General features: G+C 24.3%; 2 protein-coding genes across 2 annotated transcripts; both read left to right on the top strand.

Moving 5' to 3' along the window:
• Nucleotides 1-8,879: 8,879 nt before the first annotated feature.
• LOC129618828 (TNF receptor-associated factor family protein DDB_G0272098-like) lies at nucleotides 8,880-10,094 on the top strand. Its single transcript, XM_055533843.1, has 2 exons — nucleotides 8,880-9,225; nucleotides 9,347-10,094. Exons 1-2 carry the CDS (start codon nucleotides 9,001-9,003, stop codon nucleotides 9,971-9,973), a joined length of 852 nt encoding a protein of 283 aa, XP_055389818.1. The 5' UTR covers nucleotides 8,880-9,000; the 3' UTR covers nucleotides 9,974-10,094.
• Nucleotides 10,095-10,580: 486 nt separating this feature from the next.
• On the top strand, nucleotides 10,581-21,676 carry LOC129618823 (mycosubtilin synthase subunit C-like). Its single transcript, XM_055533836.1, has 10 exons — nucleotides 10,581-10,877; nucleotides 11,100-11,533; nucleotides 11,621-11,954; nucleotides 12,020-12,671; nucleotides 12,749-13,065; nucleotides 19,009-19,042; nucleotides 19,088-19,294; nucleotides 19,448-19,655; nucleotides 19,725-19,917; nucleotides 20,578-21,676. Exons 2-10 carry the CDS (start codon nucleotides 11,185-11,187, stop codon nucleotides 21,674-21,676), a joined length of 3,393 nt encoding a protein of 1,130 aa, XP_055389811.1. The 5' UTR covers nucleotides 10,581-10,877; nucleotides 11,100-11,184.
• The last annotated feature ends 663 nt before the right edge of the window (nucleotides 21,677-22,339 follow it).

Raw genomic sequence — 22,339 nt, 5'->3', positions numbered from 1 at the left:
TAATTATTTAGAACATTTTTTTAGATAATTTCAAATATTTTTTCAATTTTTTATTAAATTCTATGTCCGATTGCATATTGGCTACTTATCCAAACCAATATTTATAAATACATGTATATTTTCATCTATTTGTATATGTTTGTATATAGTTACGAGTATACATAATATTAATTAAATATATATTGAATATCAGGTTAAGTGTCACAATTATTAAGAGAAAAAAAAATATAAAATTTATTGAATTTATTTTTCTTAATATGAGCTAAAAACATTCTTAAAACATCAAGAAACTGTCAAGATTACAATCAACTTTAATCATTGTTATTATAATTGTCATCATTAATTATTTAAATAATTTTTTTTTATTATTATTATTAATTTTTATTATTATAAAATATTGGCCATACTAATAAAAATAATATAATAAATTCAATAAATACTTTAATTATATTAAAAATTTTAAAATAAATTTAATTTGTAATAACGATTAAATTTTCTGAAAATCTTTATGGAAATTTTATTAAAACTATTTATTGGAGAGAATTGGAAAACCAACAATTGTTGTTCAATATCAACAATACCCAAATGTATTTTTTAACAAATATTATACTGCGTGTAAATTTAATTGAGCGTTGTATACTTAATTATAATTTATCAATTTAATTTATAGAATTATAATTAATAATTTAAAAAAAGAAATCTATATAAATGTGGCAGAAAAGATTAAATGAAGGACTCAGAAGAAAAGTGGCCTAACCCTCAAACTCAAAAGTTTTGCTTTTTTGTTAGAAATGTATAAAAATTTTTAGAGTAAGGGTTCGACCACTTTGCTTTCGAGCTCCTCAAACTTAATTGCATTAATTTTTGAAGAATAAATCGTAATAATGTCAAATTTTTTATAGTTTGTAAACGGCCCATATTTTGTCAAATTTATTACAGGGTCGTATTTACTTTTTCTGATTTAGCCACGTATGTAAAATACAAATAAGAACTATGTACCAATTTCTAATGTAATTTTTGAATAACACGAAAAATAAATGTGATTTTAAGGATGAACAGTCTTATATTATATTTTTTTGAATTTAAATTTTTAAAATTGACAATAATTCGCCTTAAGGAAGAGCTGACAATCATTTTTTTCCATTGGTTTATTTACAATGTAAGACATTTAAAAGAGTGAATTAATGTAATAAAATAGAAACACATTAATGTTCCTTGTCGTTTATTGTCAACATTCCGTTAGACAGAGAGAGCTTCTTAATTCATAATGCTTAAAATATAGTCAAAAGTGTGCACTCTCAGAAAATTATTTCGAATGATTACACATTTTATGTTAATATGGCGCAGATCTCCATAATAAGTTTTAGCAGTATAACACTTTTAAATTCAAATAAATTCTTCATAAATAATTTTAATTTATAATTCTTAAAATTTCCAAAATTATGTTCAATCCATATCCAATCCAATATTCAATGTATCGTGTGCTCAACATTAATTTGAATATTTCATGAACAAGTTTTATTACTAAAATTTGAGTTACTAACATTTGAGAAATGTTATTCCTTAGAATACATTAATTTCCTATGCCAATTAAATGAAACTTTTAGTTTATTCTTACAATGTTCTCACTTACCTCTCTTAATAAATTTGATTTTTTAGGTCCACGTTTTAAGAAATAAGATCATATTTATATCCATTTTAATCTAAGATTTTACTACTTTTTCCCAAATGGTTCTTAATTAAGAAACACCACCTAAAATATAAAAAAAATAATTGAACGAAAAATTCGATTTTGAATTTTATTTTAGTTAAAATATCACGTATTAGTTAACCATATAAATACCTGTACTTTTACTATGTAACCTAATAAAAAGGATAAATATAAGATAAACATGAATACCGATATTCTTTTAATATTTTGGGGACATCTTAAAACTTTCATGACAATTTTAATAAGATTTTGATTCCAAAAACAAAAAAAAATAAAAGAAAGGAAATAATCAGAAGAAGAAAAAAGTTTTACATCATTAAAAGCACATGTACTTTTTTTTTTTATTTCGGATAATTTTCAAAATAAAATTAAGAGAAGAAAAATCTTGTGATTCTCGATCGTATATAGCAAAAATATAAAAATTTCGGTTTGTACGACTATAGGGATTGTAATGTAAGAGGAAAATTGAGGGGCTTGAAATATTTATACTCTATACTCTCTATTATTTTAATTTTTCGAGCATTTGACGAAATATCGAGCTGCTCGATCCCATTCAGTGAAATTTTACCTTATTTATGATATCATTTATGATGTTGAAAGTAAAGAAATTTTCTCTATGTTCCACTAAAGATTGGATTTTCTTTATGGTATATGCTCTGACAAATCAATTAAATTTATTTAAGTATCCTTCTAAAAATTCTCTTAGAATGACATCTATTACTCTTATATTTTCTTTTTTCCAGAGCAATTTTTCTCTTACACGGCGGCAACTTTGAGAAATCGATAATTTAATAATTACTTTAAATATTTAAAAATATCGGTCAATCTTTTATTAAACTGAAATAAAAATTCATTTTTAACTCCACTCTCCTATTCTCAAGTTGTTAGATCTCAAAGTTTGTAAAATATACACTCGTGCGATTCCCTGTTCTCTCTACACTATACACTTTATCTAGTCTCTTTTAAATCACCAAAGTAAAAACAATACTCTTCTCGCACAAAACTATACGTAATTGTCCAACCATCGGCAAGCTTTTGTGGGTTATGAGTATGAGTATGAGCCACTCGAGTTTCCTACATTATCTACTTATAAGAAGAAATGACATTTTTCAACTGACATTGATTGCTTTGTTTTGACAAATAGTAAAATATTTGAAAAAATTTTTTCAAATTTTAATATCGAGTATTTTTTTTTTCTTCTAAGTAGAATGATTTTGTAGTGTAGGGCTACATTTTGAAGTTGAATGGGATGTGCTTAGCTGACGGCTGCGTTATACCAAAATCAAATTTACTTTCAATACAACTCAATTTAATTAAATTTATGAAAAAGAAAACGTGTAATAAGAACTATTTTAACAGATCATTTTCACTTCTTAATGCTTTCTTCAAATACATGCGATATTCAAAAAAAAATCCAAGCGTTCGTTCGTAATACGAGTACTAAAACATTATTTTCTGTATTTTTTATATTTTATACAAACTTCAATCTTTTATATCAACATAAATGTATTCTGCGGGGTGACCCAATTTTGAAATTGTTTGCAGTCTTACAAACAGCAAGTTCTATTGACTACATGTAGGAACAAATAATTTCATCAAACTACAACTAAAAAACAACAAAGTGTTCGAGAAAATAACTCAAATTAAGAGCTCTCATTCCGTACATATTGCGCCTATATATAGCCATAAAGAAATGAAATGATTAACTTATTTTATTAAACCACAAAAGATGAGCACGCACGCAAAAAAAAAAAAAAACTTAAAATATGTTTATTTTATCCTCTATTTACTAGGTATAATTTAGAAAGGACCATTCTAATTCCAAAGAAAATATACACAAACATAATTTAATTCCACATACGTATGTAGAAATACACACACAAACTCATAATTTTAATAATCAGATCACGAATTTCTTTAATTTTATTATAGAAAAGTAGAAAATATATTTTGAGAATTTCTAAATATACAAGTATAATAATAAAAATTTTAGAAATTGGAATACTTCTATACATACTTCTAATAATATTCAACTATTAACCTTAATATTAACCCACCCACCTTTAAATATGTGCTAGAACCTAAATACATGTGCACATGTACATATTATATTTTGCTAATCAGTACAAGTTTTAATATTCATTTTGTTACCAAACTAATTGTACAACCATTTCCTACAAACTTTTAGGCAATTTATTAGTTTGTATAAGAGTTCATTAGTATATTGCAAATATGTAGGTGTATGTGTTGTTAATAAATGAACAAAAAAATATAAGAAAATTTATGAACAAAATAGAGAACTTCTTAATAAACTTGACATCCCATCGCACATTTGTTTTGTTTTTTGTCTCTTTCACTTATCTAACCCAAAAATTAAATTTCTTGTATTAGAATAAAAATCTAAAAATTTCATCTAAATGTCAAATTCACACCATATTTTCTTATATAACAAGATCTCTATATTAAAATAATAAATGACGTCTTTTATTTATTGTAAACATTTTATTTAGATAATAAAATTTCTTTGAGAGCTTAATGATATCTTATATTTTGGATATTTGGATAGGGTAATTCTCTGAAAAATTTGAAATTTTCTCCTACATAAAAAATTTGGGAGATTTATTTTATATATGTATATGCATAAAGTAAAAATAAAACAGGTTTGACACTAAATTGTAAAATTATGGAGACTTTATTTAGATAAAAATTTCTCTTAAAAAAGTCTCCACAAAAATACGTTAAATTGCCGAAAATGTGAAGACTATTTTGATACATATAGCATATAGAAAGGAGACTTTTATAATTATTTCGTTGACTGCAACCATTTAATTAATTTTATGATTGCCAACTATTATCTGTCTAAATCGAGTTAGAAATTTTGGAGAATGCAAACATCTCGTCGCAAAACCCCGGCTTATATTTTGAAGTGAAGGGAGAATATTGCAATCCGTCACTTGGAACAGCTCCGTACATCTTTTCACAAGTGCCTTCCGTTCGCTCATTCCCGTTCACATCTCTGTGTGCAAGTATTCAAATCGGTAGCACATCCATGTTGTATAACTTCAATATAATATACGAGTATTATCCGATATATAGGACAGGTATTTGTTTTCGACTGTTTATCAAAAAATTTTTATAGCTAAAAGTAACTGCTACAGCAAAATTTCAATAAGTGAAATATTAATGTTAGTCAAATTGATATTTAAATAACGAAAATAACAGACAAATCAAATCTTGTGAACTTCAGACTAGGTTGGCCAAAATAATAAAAAAAATTAATCGAATATTGTAGTTGTCATCTTTGAAAAATTCGAATTATTCATCTACATATTACATAAAAAAAAACATATTGTTAATGTCAATCTTAATTTTTTAAAATCTTATTAATTAAAAACTCTCAAGTTCGAATCTTATCTATATAAGATTTAAAATTTTAACTAAAACTAACAAGTTCCATGTGTTACTGACAGTTTATAAGAAATCTCCCGTACAAAAACTTATACGATTCTAATTCATAACTGTATTGTGTAACATTCATAACAAACCTACTCCTCATTCTATAAGGGACACGACCTTCTTCCAGATTAAAAATATGAAAAAAAAAGAAAGGACGAAAATTGCCATGCATTTAATATTTTTCTGTTCTTTTCTTGTTTATTTGTTATTTTTTGTAAATACTCGTAGTCACGTGCCATTAAATAAATTGCTGACAGCCTGTTTGTATTTTCACATACACTTATTTTAAGTGACATATAAACTAGGATGGATGGGCAGAAATTAAATTTAGTAAAATATTAGCAAATTACTTATTATAGGACGTTACAAAAATACCATATACTAGATCAAATTGTGTCAGTCAAAAAGAATAAAATAACGAGAAATGTGTTATTAAACCGGAAATGGATAAAAAAATAATAAATTTTATCTTTCCTGTTCTCATTTAATATTTTCTATTTCGTTTTCTTTTTTCTCAAATTTTTTACTTCTTTTGAAATAGTTTGGAAATCTTCTATTTATAATATCGTATACGACATAAGATAATATTAAAAATTATGAAAATAAAATTTGTTCATCTCTATCGTAGGATCAAAAAAATGTAAGAATATTATTCATGAGTTTTGTTGAGGAATTTTGGTCGACTTCTAAAAGACTGATAAGAATATTCTGTAGTTAATGACTATTGCAATAATGAAAGGAAAATCTGTTCGAGGAGTATTTTTCCGGAGTCATACCACTAGTCAAATTATTTATACAAGTTGCTTAGCATTCTAGAAAATTTTCATCAAATATGTACTCCATAAACTTTCCAAATTTCGATAAATTTTTTATTTAAAATTGTACTAGACATGGGCAAGTGAAAATTATTTAGTAAATATATTATAGAATTTCGACATTTTCTCACTTCTGAAATGCTCAATATTTTACCATTTTGTTAATATATTGAAGATAACAAATATTTGGTGTAACAAAGGAGTAGAGAACAACCCAATAACATTAATTTATGTCTATATTCTTACTATCAGAAGCAACATTCACATACTTTTCATGTATAACAAAACGTTAACATAAATTTACGATAACATTTTTAATAATTTTTTTTAATATAAATTAGAAAGGACTTTATATGGATTGCATACATAATTCAAACCCGTGTACAAACTCGTATGTAGTGGCTGAATTTTTTTACATATTTATATATGTATGTACATACATATTATATAATTTCTAAAATAAATAAGTGCTCAAAAAATAATATATTTCATCATCCCCGTTATTGTACCATTTATTTTAAAAATATGCATATATGTATGTATGTGTACGGCTAAAAATAATAACATAAAGATGTTAAAGTGATTTAAAGGATCTTGACATGAAATGAATGCGTTTAATATATTTCATAGTTTCCGTTCCAATATACATATTACATACATACATACATATGTTATCCATAAATATAACAAAATCCATTATATAAACCCAAAAAAAAAATAATATTAAATTAATTTTTTTTTTTCATATTTCATTCAAAATAAAAACAAGTTTCATAATTTTCCATTTTTTTTTTAATCTCAGTTAGTGAGTGATATGAAAAATATATTTTGCAAAAATCTTATATGAAAAAAAAAGGAAATGAAATGTGAAAAGTAAATTTAGAAAATTCGAAAAAATTTCTTATATAATTTTAATTTTTAAACCCTGAACACGAATTTTAACAAAAATTACTTTTCCTTTTTTAATTTGTTATGATTTATACAATGTAATTTAATATTATAAATCATCACACGAACAAGACATACAATACATGTTATGTATGTATGTACCATTATGAATGCATATGTAGAATGAAATCTAAATTTGTGAAGAAGCGAAACCTTTAGCTAAGCATGCTAATACAGAATACCTACATTTGGAAATAAAAATAAATAAAACTATAAAAGAGACATTAAAATAAAATATTTGACGTCTACTACCAGTTTTAGTATATTAAATGAATACTAAGGGGCAGCATTAATTCATTAACTGATTAGGGTATTGATAAAATAGACAAAACATTAATAAATCAGAGAAAAAAGGATAAAATCACTTTAAAATGTATTTAATAATTTAATATCGTATCCATAACGGGAAACCTACGAATCAGCAAAATTGTGGTTTTGAGATATTATGAAAACCAAATGACATACCTTATTATTTAAGGCATCTGTGTCTATCCTTTCATAGAAAAGGTGATAATTTCAGTTTAGTTTTTGGATAGGTACGTAACACGAGACTTTCATATAATGAAAAATCTATATAATGTTCACGAATATTGTTTAGGTATGTTAGATTAAGATAATTGACGCAGAGTTTTTAGATTGGCTATGTAGGGACGATATGTCCTGCTAAAAACGTTTGTATTTTCATTACATAAGATCAACTAATTCAACTTACATTTAAAAGCTACATTAATTTTCAAACTAGAGTTTGAAATTTCGGGATTAGAATTCGGAAAAAGATTAAAATTTTTAAAGCGAACCGAATAGGGCAAGAAGACACCTACTCCATAGCCACCCGAGCCATTCGCGATTTATGGTACCATCGGAATCTAGCCCTATTTTTAATATTGTTTTTTGTAATAGCATATTAATAGTATAATAACAATATACTGCACATAAGTTTTTTTGAATAACAATCTAAAAGAATCTAAATGATGGAATTTTCGAAATTAAACTTTTTTGTCGAAAATGTTTATTTTCGCACTTCTACATTTAAAAAAAACCGCTCGCAAATTTCATAATTATGGGCTTGAAAATTTTAATTTATGAAGAGAGTTGTGAAAGAAAATATGTAATTGTTTTGTTCTTAAATCAAGTTTTGGTTTTCGTCAATTTGGATCTATTCTACTGACTCTAAATCATTCAAAATACCATTTCCATTTTGAATTAAATACAGAATCGATTAATTGCACCATTATAATTAATTGCAATGCTACCTTACAAATTATTGCAGATAACCATAACAAAATATGAAAATTTAAAAATTATGATCAAATTTTAATTGTAAATTGCCCCAAATGTATTTTCGAAACAGTTCTTTTGTTTAAAAAAAATCAAATTTACAATTAAATGTAAATTTTAGTTTCTTATACATTGCATTTCACAAATTAATTTTTGAGATTTATAAATTTTTGATTTCTAAAAAATCTAAATTAAAATCCTTCATTTAATCTTAAACAAACTATACGAGGTTATCAATTACCGACAAACTCTTCTCTTCTGCTGAAATGAAAATATTCCATATATCAATAATAGTGACATCTTTTAACGTAAAGTCAAACTAAATAAAGAATAAACTCAAAAGAATTTGAGGACAAAATTTATCAAAATTTTCTTAATAATTTTTTCGTATTTCTTGTTATTTTTTAAAAGGAAATTTTTGTCTAATTAAAAGGAATGCACAAAAAATTCTAAAATTTTTAATAAAAAAAAATGTATAAGATAAAATGTAATGTGAAAATGTACGTGTTTATCGTAAAAATGTCGAAAAGGTTTTATCTTTTCACTATATTTTCAATATAAAACGACAGATAGCGCAAGAAAAATTTAGAAAAATTCATATATAAGCTGTCATTTTGACATTCATAACAAAATAATATAATAACCATGCTTTCAGATTTTGAGTTTTTTTTTTTTAATATTATTTTCATTGCCTGTACTTAACTTGAAGTATAATTAATTTTTTCAATTTTATTAGCAAATTTTGATAAGTCAAATATTATGGTATATTAAGATTTTAAAATAAAAGCAAACATGGATTTCGGTGAATTAAAAGATGACAAAAATTTCGTGGAAAATGTAACAAATTTTGCTAACTCCATCAAACAAATTGATGAAGAGGTCACAAAATGTATTGAATTTCGGCATTATGATAAATTAACGACTGAAGAAAAGGTAAAGTTCGACTTATTTTTATCATATACCATGAATTCTCTATATTGGATGTATGTAAAGTTGCAAGGAATGGATCCAAATGAAGTAAGTTTATGTGCTATAATATTATGTTACCACGAACCAATATTTATAATTACCTAAAATGTTATATTATATGTAAGTATGTTTTGCAGCATATTAAATTACCATTATTTTAATATTTTAGCATGGGATAAAAAATGAAATTTCAAGAGTACGACAAGCGATGATACGTAACAAACAAGTTTATGAAAGTAAAACTTTACGTCCAACTGTAGATAAAGAAGCAGCAGGTAGATTTATTAAACATGGCATACATTATAGGGAAGACAGAAATCAAAATGACGAACATTCTAATGTGAATATAATAAATGAAGATACAAACCAAAAAAATATCAGTAGCACAATTCCAATAGAAATTGAAAATGAAAATCAAATGGAACTTGAGGAAACTATAAAAGTTCAAAATTTAGAAAATGTTGAAAATGTAAATAGTGAAAGTATAAAAACCCATGATGTAGAAAATACATCCAATCAAATTGACGAAAATATAGAAGATCAAGATGAAGAACCTGGAAAATTTGTTAGAATAAGAAAAGAAGATATTGCTGAAAACGTAAGTGAGAATGATTCATGTAATATTGAAGGTGATGACACAATTTATTCTGTAAGTGATACTTCTGACAATGAAAAGCCAATTGTAAAAAAATTAAAGAACAATAATAATGGTATAATTGAAATGAATACTTCAAAGAAAGATTCAAGTCTTAAAAAGAAAAAAAAGAAAAAACGTAAAAATATGGGTTTAAAGTGAAAAACTTTTTTAAAACTTTAAGTAATAAAATAATAAAAATTTGCATATAATAAGTACGACGAAATTAAAATTAAATTTGACATATGGATAAATCAAAATAAAGGTTTAATGAATTAAAATAAAATTTGTACTTTATAAAAATCGTGTATTTTAATTCATTCTTGCGAATTTTTAAATTATATTAAATTTACTTTGTATTTATATTTTTAGTTCAGAATGAAAACAGTTTTTCTATAAATTTCTAAATGATTTATCAGCCTATTTGAAGTAAGCTCTGTTAGTAAATTCAACTTTACTTTCTTTAAGTATTCCTTGATTTATAACATCATAATACTGCTAGGTATAACATCCTATATAAAATTATCAATAAAAAATAAAAATAATAAATTCTATTAATGTAAAAAGAAAATTAAATTTTGCTCTCATTGATGATTTGCAATAATTTATTAACCTACTTAAAAATATGATAATTTAAAAAAGCCTTTAAACGAAACTCGAATTAATTATAATGAAATATGATTTGTGCTTTTATTTGTATGTTCATTTTTATTAAAATTTCTGTTCTATTTTTTAAATAAGTATGCTATTTATTTTTGATGATGTATGTATTTACAATTGCTTGACCCTTTGCCTCCAAAGCTCGACAATAACAGTGGAAAAATTACAAACAAATTTAATCAAAATAAAGATAACAAAAAGTATGGAATCACCGATGTTATCGTTGGGCATGAAGAAAAACTTAATAAACTTCAGAAATTATACATAACTATACAATACTGCAAAGGTAATAATATTATTTTAATAGATTCAGGGTATCAAATGAAATACTATACGTAATGAATTTAGTGAGATGGCTTTTTTGAGCATTAAGTTTCCTATTCATATTGTTTACTTATATAAATACGTAAGTAGATCTAATTTTAGTACAAGATAATTCATTTCTATTTTATAAGTACATATAGTGATTTCTTAGTTATAATGTGTTAGTAAACATATTATTATTGTTGTAATAAAAATATAATTCAGTTTTAATCAAAGCTTATAAATAATAGTGAAATAAACTTTTATATTTTATTACATATTTGAAATTCTTAAAAGTTATATATTTAATTCATACTAATTTAAGGTATATAAGTTAGTGGATTTTATGATTTAAACGATATCGGCCAAAATATAACTGTGATCGGATTATTTTTTCCATAAAATTTGCAATGGAGAATCCAATTTTTTATGATTTTAATTCTAAAATTTGGAAAAATTTAACACCAATAAATGAAAATGTTAAAAAGATTAATTTAGGTGAAATTATTTTAAAGCAATTAAGTGAATATAATTCAGAGAAAATAATTGAAATAAATATAGATAGTGAAATTAGAACAAATGCTTCAGAAATGAAAAATTTAACAATTAATTTTGCATTAAATCTTCAAAAACTTGGAATAAAGAAGGGTGATGTTGTTGTATTTTTTTCATCAATGAATCCATTTACAACACCATTAATTTATGCTTGTATCATTATCGGTTCAATATTTGTTCCACTTGAAATTCTATATACAAACGGTAATTAATATTTAAAAAATGTTATTTTTCTTTTACTGTCCAATTCGAGTTTTCAATTAATTAACAAATAATTTTTTCAATTTTAAGATATTATTGAACATGTATTTGAATTAGTTAATCCAACTGTAATAGTATATGATAGTGTTTATCATGATAAATTAACTGGAATCATAAATAATTTCGAATATAAAAATTTAAAATATTTTTTGTCATTTGAATCAAGAAATAATGGAAATTCAGTTCTTCAAAAATTATATGAACCTGAAAATTCAATAGAGGATATTGAAAATTTTCGTGCACCAAATCTAGGAGATCCTCAAGAAGTTTTATCTGCATTTGTTTTAACTTCTGGTACAACCGGTAAACCTAAATTAATGGCTCATTCTCAAACATATTTGGGACAAGGAGCTACTACCTATTGGTAAAAGTTAAAAAAATATTCAAATTAGACAAAAAATTTACATTAGTACAACACCATTTTTTTAGGAATGTTGATTATACCCATAGAGTTTATGTTGCTAGCCCTATGCGCTGGGTATCACAAATTTCTGCAATTCTTCAACCAATTTTACAGCAATGCACAAGAGTATATAGTACACTACCACCATCACCACAGTTTTGTGCTGAAGCTATTCAAAAATATGAAGTTACACATTTCTTTAGTGTAGCAACTTTAATGAAACAAGTTCTTGATTATGCAATTAATCAACGAAAAGATCATATTAAAAGTTTACAGGCAATATTAACAGGTGGTGAGAGAATATCAACAAGAATTTTACAAAATATTGCAAGCCTTAATTCCAATTGTATTGTTATACAATGCTATGGAATGACTGAACTTGCTGGTTGTATAAGTAATAATATTGGAACAAATATGAAAGGTGGTTCTTTTATTTTACCTGGATTTGAATTAAAAATTACAAATGAAGATGGTCAATCATTGGATTACAATCAAAATGGTTTAATTTGTGTTAAAACTAGTACAAAATTTGGATCATATTGGAAAAGTGATGAGGCAAATCGAAATTCTTTTTCAAATGGTTGGTTAATAACCGGTGATTATGGTAAAGTTGATGAAAATAATCAACTTCATATTTACAATAGATTTAAAGATTTAATCAAACTCGATGGAAATTATGTAAGAATTGAATGTAAACATGCATACATATATATATATTTATATTATATAACATCATTTATTATCAATAAATCTAGATAATTCCAAGTTTAATAGAAGCTGAAATGGAATCCCATCCACTATTAGATGCTAGTTATATTGTTGGTATCCCACATGAAGACCCAAAAAGAGGAGAAATTCCTATTGCATTTTGTAAAATCAATAAAATCAATTTACAGGAATCTAAATTGAATTTAGATCAGGCAAAACAGGATATAATATCATATTTAGATACGCATTTGCCAAAAGATCAAATTCCACCAACGGAAATATTCTTCAGAGATGAATATCCTTACACAAGTTGTGGAAAAGTTGACAAAATATCACTTAGAAATTGTGCTATGGAAAAACTTAAGCATTCTAACTAAATAAATAACATACGAGTACATTTGATTTTGTAATATTTATGTAGAAGAAATTAAAAAATTGTGTAATAAAATTAAATTAACAATGTTTAAAATAAAAATTTACTTACAACAATTAATTGATCCTGTTAATACAAAATATTTTTCAATTTAAAATTTGAAGTTTAATTAAAGTGAATTGTGGAAAACTTTGGTGCTAAAAAACTATAAAGACAAAAAAGTCAATTAATTCATAATTGACACTCAAGCGTTCCCAAATAAGTTTAAAAGAGATGAAAACTAGTATAGAAAATGTTTTTGAAATAAAAAAAAATCAGGGTAGATTTGTAGTGATTCCTCAATACTCAAAGAGTATTTATTTCCTTTAAGTGTTCCACAACATTATTAATTAACGATTTTCATAATTTTATTTTAGATTAAAATTTTTAAATTTTAGTTTAAACAGGCCATACATTTTTTTCGGGGTTTTGACGGTAGCAAACCAAAAATTTACAATTACTTATCCCTGTGGATATTTAACAAAAACCTTATAGTGGCTTATCCTTAAAAATCTTAATAATATGCCAGATTTGCATTTTCTTGAAAGTGTGAGTATCTAATTCCATAAACGTATACCTACACAATACTGAAATATATATGTCAATATGTACATAATATCAAAATATTTTGTAATTTATAGAATTCTTTATAAAGGAAGGTACATATTATTATTGCTTATACTAAAATTGAGATATTTCAGAGGGGGTTAATTGCACCTATTGAAGTGTTGGAATTAAGCTTATAATTATTGTAATGCAGCAAGTTTCAAATGAACTATTTTACTGGAGTAGAAAGCGGTGAAAATCACAAAAGAATTAGAAGCAAGTTGAAGAGTTTAAAATAGCCTTTGAAATACTGCAAGTTTCAAATGAACTATTAGACTGGAGTAAAAAACGCTGAAAATCACCAAAGAATTAGAAGCAGGTTGAAGAGTTTAAAGTAGCCTTTGAAAAAATTAATTAAAATAGAATTTTGACAATATTTCAAAATGAAATTATAAAAGTGTAACAAAATAAAATCTAATATTTGCAATAGCTCAAAAATATGGTACCGCTACTCAATTTGCATAACGATATTCTTCATTCATCAAACAACAAAATATTTAGAAGTGTTATAAACCAAATTATAAAAAATAGAAACCTTCATATTTTTTGTATATCAGTGTAATCTGTATGATTGAAAAATAAAATAAAAATATAAAAGAATTTTACAGGGATTGAAATTTATAAAATTGAAAATGAAAGTCATTTGTGTATGTATATACCTACATGTGCATATTATGTATGCAGTATTTAGAAATTTGTATAGTTACTTAATTGTATTCATCGATATTTTGTAAAAGTTTATTATAAATACATATGTGCATACGCATGTACATGTATGTATGTATGTAGGTACATTACAGTAGTTATTAGTTAATTTATTATATATAGGGTTACATTTGGATATACATATATAAGATATCTACATATAGGTATAAGCCGTAAAAAATAATGTGTATAATAAAAGTTTATTTCGTTTAATAAAATCTGAATCAAATACATACATATATTGCGTACATGAGGCAAAGGCCCTAAGCTAATAAAATTTTTAGAGTCGATGAAATACTTACATACATATGTATATACATATATGTATGTATTAAATATTTACTTAGTTACTCACTTACATATTTTAATTCATAAATTGTATAATGGTAAAAATTTATGATAAGGAAAGTTATATTGTTAAGTGCATCTATTACAATTATATTTAATTTTTGCTCACTTTTGCTAAAATTTTGCATTATTTATGATTACTTTTTGCACATTCAGTACCCTAGTTTTTAGTCTATAATACAAATTCATACGTATGCATGTAAATATCTAAATCCGACACTACATATTATTATAATTGTGATAAAGTTTTAAGTTCTATAGAATAAATTAATAAGAGGAATTAATGAAATTTTTGGTATAGGGACTTTAAGAGCATATTGTACATTGGAAAGAATAACGCAAAACTCAAAAATATAACTTCGACTTACCATCGAAAGCTAAAAAAGTTGGTGTAGAACTATTCTGCAAGTATGTGAACAAATTTTCTTTATTATTTTGTTACACAAAAGTTTTGTACGTTATATTAAAATATAATAGTAATAAAAGGAAGTTGCGACTCTGCATTTTGACTTACATACGTTATTGTTCTCGCAAATGTGCGATATACAGACATAAGTATATACATATTCTATATATAAAAATTTCTACTAAAGTATGTACATAGGTAATCTTTATATTACGTGATTTCACTACATTGTGAAAAATAAAATTTCACAAAGAAATTTTATTTTTAATTATTAAAAACGAAAACGCACATGTTTCGTATTAAACCCTAATTTCACTTGCATACAAATGTAAATTATACACATTAATAATTATATCATAAATTAAAAAATAAGTGACTTTAGGTACTGTACATAAGCATGTATAATAAACAATCTAGAACATTAGATTAATTAATGCCTACGTACATGCCTAGTTTAAAATTGATGACCATAGTTTATTTAACGCACACCTTCTAATTTATTGTCCCCGATTCTTATTAAAAAAAAAAAAAAACATTTTTTTTTTAAATGAGAATCAGCGACGTTCAGCAAAGCAAAGTCACTCATTTGTTTATTTACAAAAAATTTATGAACAATATTTTAATTATATATTTAAATAAAAAGATACTACATAGCATAATAAAATAATACAATATTAATATGTCAATTCTGTGTATACATACTTATGTACTTTATTTACATACATACATATACATATATATGTATTGTAAGTCGGCTTCAAAATTATAACATTAAAAAAACATTATTTTTAGACTAGCTCATCTTTAAATTTATCAAATCACTTATATAAATTACCATATATTAGTATATTATCACCATTAATATTATATGTATATACATATGGAAATACAAATAAATACCTATTATCAAATGTAATATCAAGTACATAAAGTAAAATTCCCTATTACCGGCATGTTACCTATTACCGGCATAAATTTTCAATTAAAATTAAATATTCAAAACAGGCAGTTTTGTTTTTAATAAAAATCTATTTGTTCTACAGAATTGTACAAAAAAAGGTTCATTACAGAGTTAAAAGAAAGCTATTGTATAAGTAGCTATCGAATTCAATTAAGAAATTAAATTTTTTCCGAGTTAGGCAATTAACTTCTGCTATATAAACTATATTAACTTATGCTTGATAAACTATAATTACTTCTATTCAAATTCATTCAATTCAATTTCTTTTAAATTAAAATTACTTGAAACGCTTCGTTCATAAGTAAAACTTAAATTAAGGTTTGTTTCTGACAGCTTATTCTTTAATATTTTCTTTCAAAATCAAGTTTTTTATTAGTAACTATACACACATAGGAGGTAATGGCATAATAGGAGGTATTGGCATAACATTAACTTTGTTTTGTTCATTTTGTCCCAAAATATTAATTATTGCATATCTATTCGTCTATTACAGTGATTTCCAATGTGGTCTATATAGAACCCCCAGGGGTCCATTAAGACCTGCCAGGGAAAAAATATGAATTTACTATTCTACAAAAAAATATGAATTTAATTAAATAAGTATTAAGGGGGTCTATCAAAAATTCAAAAACACGGCAAGGGTCTACGAGAGGTTGAAGTTTGGGGACCTCTAGTATATTGGCTCTTGCTGAAATGAAAAATTAACGCCAAACATAATGTAATGCCGATAATAGATAGATTTACCTTACTTATGTACATACAAATGTGTACTCAGAAATTTTGTTATTTATATTTTATTTAAGAAGAAAACAAGTCTTAAAATTTGCATACAAAATTGTTATGAATTTTTTATTTTTGTTTCTTGTTTTTTTTCTCTTATTGTTATTTTGGGTATTATTTTAGTAAACTTCGAATTCGGTATATAATTTTAATGTAAGCATACAATCATTCCAGAATTCGATATTAATACAAGAAATAGGGTAAAAAAATAAAAAAAAAACAAATTTTTGTTTTTAGATTCTGAGCAATAAAGAATCTTCAAAACTACAAAAATCAAAAATATTTTAAAAAGTTCTAATAAAATTTTTGTATGGTTATTTTTTTAGAGTTTGAAAATTGTGCCAAAAACAATTCAAAATTAAAGGAAATGACAAAATTAATTTGAAAAAAAAAATTCAATTGATTTTAGTATGACAATTTATTGTTAAAATTTCAATTCACTTTTATTTTTAATTAATTTTGTTTTTTTCTTCATTTCTTTTTTTCAATAAAAATAATTAATTCTTTATTATAATTTTTATCCACACATGTTTTAAACTTTTCCATGGAGTTTTGAACATACACATAAATTGTATTTATGTACATATTGTTATGTACATAAATATTTTACCGATTTTATTTTATTTACAGTTTATGTAGAAAATTTCTCTGTTATCATTCACCATGACAATGAAATTTTCAGCATATTATAAATTTCAGTTTTCGTTTATTAGAATACAAAAGGTACCTATATTGAAATTATTTTTGAAGTTATTTTTTTGAAGTATAAATATGTATGTAATGTACACGCAAATTATATTTATATTATATTTTTTAATAACTCGGTAATTGCAAACTCTTAACTTTTTTCATCATTTGCGATTAAACTGAAGTATGCGAATTTATTTATCTATATGCTCAATCATTTTTTGACGAAAGAAAATAAAATATAGCCAAAATTACATAAATTGAATTTTTGATTCCAAATCTGTTGAGCATGTATGCAATTTAAATCAAACCTATTCATTGGAGCTAATTCTGAGTATCGAATCACTAAGTAATATTAATAAACACGCTCTTTTAGCAAGATAAAATGACTCATATTGTGAGAGCAAAAAACAAAAAAACTAAATAAAATTATTATTTTTTACTGTGATCTGTGCCACGTCGCCCAAATAAGCAACCATGAACGAAAGGGTTAACTCATATTACATATTTTTATACATAACAACTTTATAGTATATTTTATACAAATGCATTTACATTATTTATTCAATTTTTATTTTATAAATTTTGTAATTACGTTTGTAAAATATAAATCATTGATAAAGAAAAAAAAATTATCGTAAAAACTTCGATATTGGTATTGTAAACGTTAGGCAATTCATACAAATGATTCGTGTCTATAATAAATTTTTTGAAACTTAATGATTCGATGCTCAGAATAAGCCGCATAATTTAAATTAACATTAATATTATGCTTTCTTTATGAATTGTGGTAATAAATAAGAAAACTTTTACCACTTTTCGACTTATAATTAACAGGAATAACTATTAATTTTTTTTTTCTACTTTATTATTATTCCTCGTGTTGTTTAATGCTTATCGTAAATATAATATCAAATATATACATATATTATAATACTTATGTGTATTACACACTGGTCTCAAATTATAATAATTTTAAAAAAGTATAAATTTTTTACTTGTATTTCATTTTGATAACCGCACAAATTTTTATTGAAGAGTTCAGTTCTTTAACCATTCAAATTGGAGAACGACATAACAACAAAATAACGCAATCTAGCTACAATAGTAGACTATCGCTACATACGTGCACACATACAACACATTAACATACATGATGTGTGTAAGATATCGTTAAATACATGAATGCCTCCTGCTTTTCATTTAAGCTTATAAGATAATAATGAAAAAAAAAAACGAGTAAATATAAAAATACCGAAAATAAAATTAAAGGAAAAAAAAAAAAACAAAAGAAAACAGCAGCAAACCATCCAACAAAGAACAGAAAAAAAAAATATTTTTATTTTTACCCTAAAATAGAAAAAATTCATTTTTTATATTAGTATAAGTTGAACTTTTGCAGAATACAAACATACAAGAGTACCCAATTTAATCCGGCAATATTAATTGATAAAAATAAATTTTAATTTTTTAATTAAAAGCAAAGAATTTTTCTCTTTTTGAAAATTCAATCATTTACAATAATGTTTTCAAATAGTTCAATTAGTACACTAACTGATGAATTTAATTTAATATTGGATGATAATATCCTATGGGATAAAAATTATCAACCTTTAATCAATGAGGATATTTCTTTAGGCCAACTTTTATTGCATATGCTTAAGCATGATAGTGAAAAAATATTGCAAGTAAGTATATGAGTGCGATAAACAAAAAATAATTATAGACAATACGAGTATACTATATTATGTGAGTGTGTGCATGTACATTTTATATATAATATACATATATGTACATACCCATATATAATTTATTAATATAATTTAATATTATTAAAACAGGTGTGTTATGATACCGAAACACAATTTACTGGTCATGATTTAAGGATTATGAGTATACGTGTTGCACAAAATTTCATGAGATATGGTATTAAACAAGAGGATGTTATTGGTTTTATAGCTAGTAATACAAAATATTTAGCACCAATTATTTTTGGTATTATTTATTGCGGTGGACAACTTAATTCATTGGATCCATCATTTGACAAACGTATGCTCTTTTAAATTTTTTATTTTGAAAATCATATTGCACATTGAATATTGATTTTTTAATTTTTAGATGAAATTATTCATATGTATCGTATTACAAAACCTAAATTTATATTTTGTGATAAAAATATTTATAATTTAGTGAAGGAAGCAATTAATGAATTAAATTTAACATGTCAAATATTTGTTATGGACGGTGAAATAGATGGTGTTACATCAGCAGAAATATTTTTGAAACCAACTGGAAATGAAGATCATTTTGTGTGAGTAAAAAGAGAAATGTATTAAATATTGTGTTAAGTTCTGTACTGAAAGAGGATGAATCGAAATTAAAATTGATGGGTGGATAATTGAAATTAATGCTTTAATTAAGTTGAAGATAAAATTTATTCTATGATTTTTTTTAATTTCATTTAAAAATTTAATTGTTATTGCACTTTTTAGGAAAGTTAAAAAATAAAACAATTTGATAATTATCCATTAAGTTTTTATCATATAAAGTGCAAAAACCTTAGCAAGCAACTTGTAAGGAACTGTACAGAAAACATTAAAATTCATTACTAAAATTTTATAGTCTTAATTGTTATATTTGCAAAATTCCTTAATTACATTACGCTTCAAAAATATAATTTTTAAAAATTTTCAATTTAATTAAATATTAATCATTCTTTTAAATTAATTATTTACTAAGCACTAACAAGAAATCTATTACTGATTCAAAAAACTTACGATTTTATACATCTTTCTTTATTATCTATAGGTGATTGCTACAATTTCAGTATTTAAATTAGTATTTGTTAGTTAAATAGCTTAATTTGAATCTATTTCAACTAGACTTGTACTTAGTAAATAATTTAAAAAAATTTTACTCATAAATTTTATTATATTTTAAATTGCATTTTTGTTTTTTTTTTTAATTTTAGACCAAGTAGATTAAATCTTGGTAGTGATCAAACATTTGCAATTATTTGTTCATCTGGAACAACAGGATTATCAAAAGGTGTTTGTGTTTCTCATCGTTCAATGATTCACAATATTATGAGTTTTAACGATTCATTTACACCTTTTAATGTATATACTTGTTTTAGTACAATTTATTGGATTTCCGGTTTATGGTCATTATTATTATGTGCAATACGTGGATTTAAACGAATAATAACTCATCAACAATTTAATCCAAAATTAATTTTAGAAATTATTGAAAAATATAAAGTTAATTTTCTTTTAACACCACCAAGTCAAATTGCGTTAACTGTTGAAAGTGAAGAGATTAAAACATTTGATTTAACTTCAGTACGTGCATGGTTTGTTTCTGGTAGTGCATTACCATTAAATGTAGCTAATAAAATGAAAGATTATTTAGCAAATGGTAAAATTTTAAATGGTTATGGTATTACGGAAGTTGGAAATATAATTTGTCGAGAAACATATTCTGAAAATCGAACAGGTTCTGTTGGTAAAGTAATTCCATATATTATGTTAAAAATTGTTGATGAGGATGGTAATATATTGAGTCCAAATCAAAATGGTGAAATATTAGCACATAATCGTTGCCGATGGTTTGGTTATTACAATAATGTTACTGAAACAACAGAAGTATATACAGAAGATGGTTGGATTAGAACTGGAGATGTTGGTTATTTCGATGATGATGGATTTATTTTTTTAACAGGTCGTAAAAAAGAAATCATGAAATATAAAAATTTTCATTTTTATCCAAATGAAATCGAAAATATTATCCATCAAATACCTGATGTCTTAGAAGTTTGTGTATGTGGAATACCGGATGTAATTGCAACAGATTTACCAGCAGCAGCTATTATTAAAAGATGTGAAAGTAATTTAACAGAAGATGATATTTATAAATATGTTGAAAAGAATATGGTGCATTTTAAACATTTACGAGGTGGTGTTTATTTTCTTGAGAAGTTTCCAAAAGCTTCATCTGGAAAAATTTTAAGAAAAAAAGTCAAATTGATCTTAGAAGAACTTTATAAGGTTAAAAATAAAACGACAATTTAAATATTTTTATATTTTAATATTTCTTTATTATTTTTTGTTATATTTTTTCTTAATTTAATATACATACATAATTGTTATATTTGAAAAATTTCGATCAAATTAAAAACAGATACACCCCACATAAATATTTTAAATTATAAGAATTTGATCTTAGTTAGAAAAATACAAGTGAACATAGTGTAGAATATAAGAAATACTTATCCTTTGCCCTTTATTATAATACAACCATTCCGTGTTTTATTATCTAGTTCAGAATCTTGAAAAAACATTAACTATAATTAATTCAAATTTAAACTAATTTTGAGAGATTTCGGATGAGTTTAAAATCTAGATCCAACTCTTAAAATAAGATACAATTTTTTACTGTTTGTCATGCTTTTATTACAGAAAAATCGAATAAATTTTGGTAGGAACTATAAAACATAAAGAAATATAGAATCAGCTTGATGTGAAATTGAAAATTAGTAAGGATCCTATATCAGGCTGTAGTAAAAAAATTCAAATAATATCTTGGCCATAAAACTCTGGGGCCATAAGACAATATTGATCAACTCCAATTAATATGAAAAAAATATACCAAAAAAATTACGTTATCACGAACTCAAACCAATATATTAGTGATTTTGTGTACATGATAATTTTCATAAAACAAAGTTGTTTTTC

This window comes from Condylostylus longicornis, unplaced genomic scaffold, assembly GCF_029603195.1.
Source record: "Condylostylus longicornis isolate FDR11 unplaced genomic scaffold, ASM2960319v2 ptg000010l, whole genome shotgun sequence".
Lineage (NCBI taxonomy): Eukaryota > Metazoa > Arthropoda > Insecta > Diptera > Dolichopodidae > Condylostylus > Condylostylus longicornis.
This window is presented reverse-complemented; position numbering and strand designations above follow the sequence as displayed.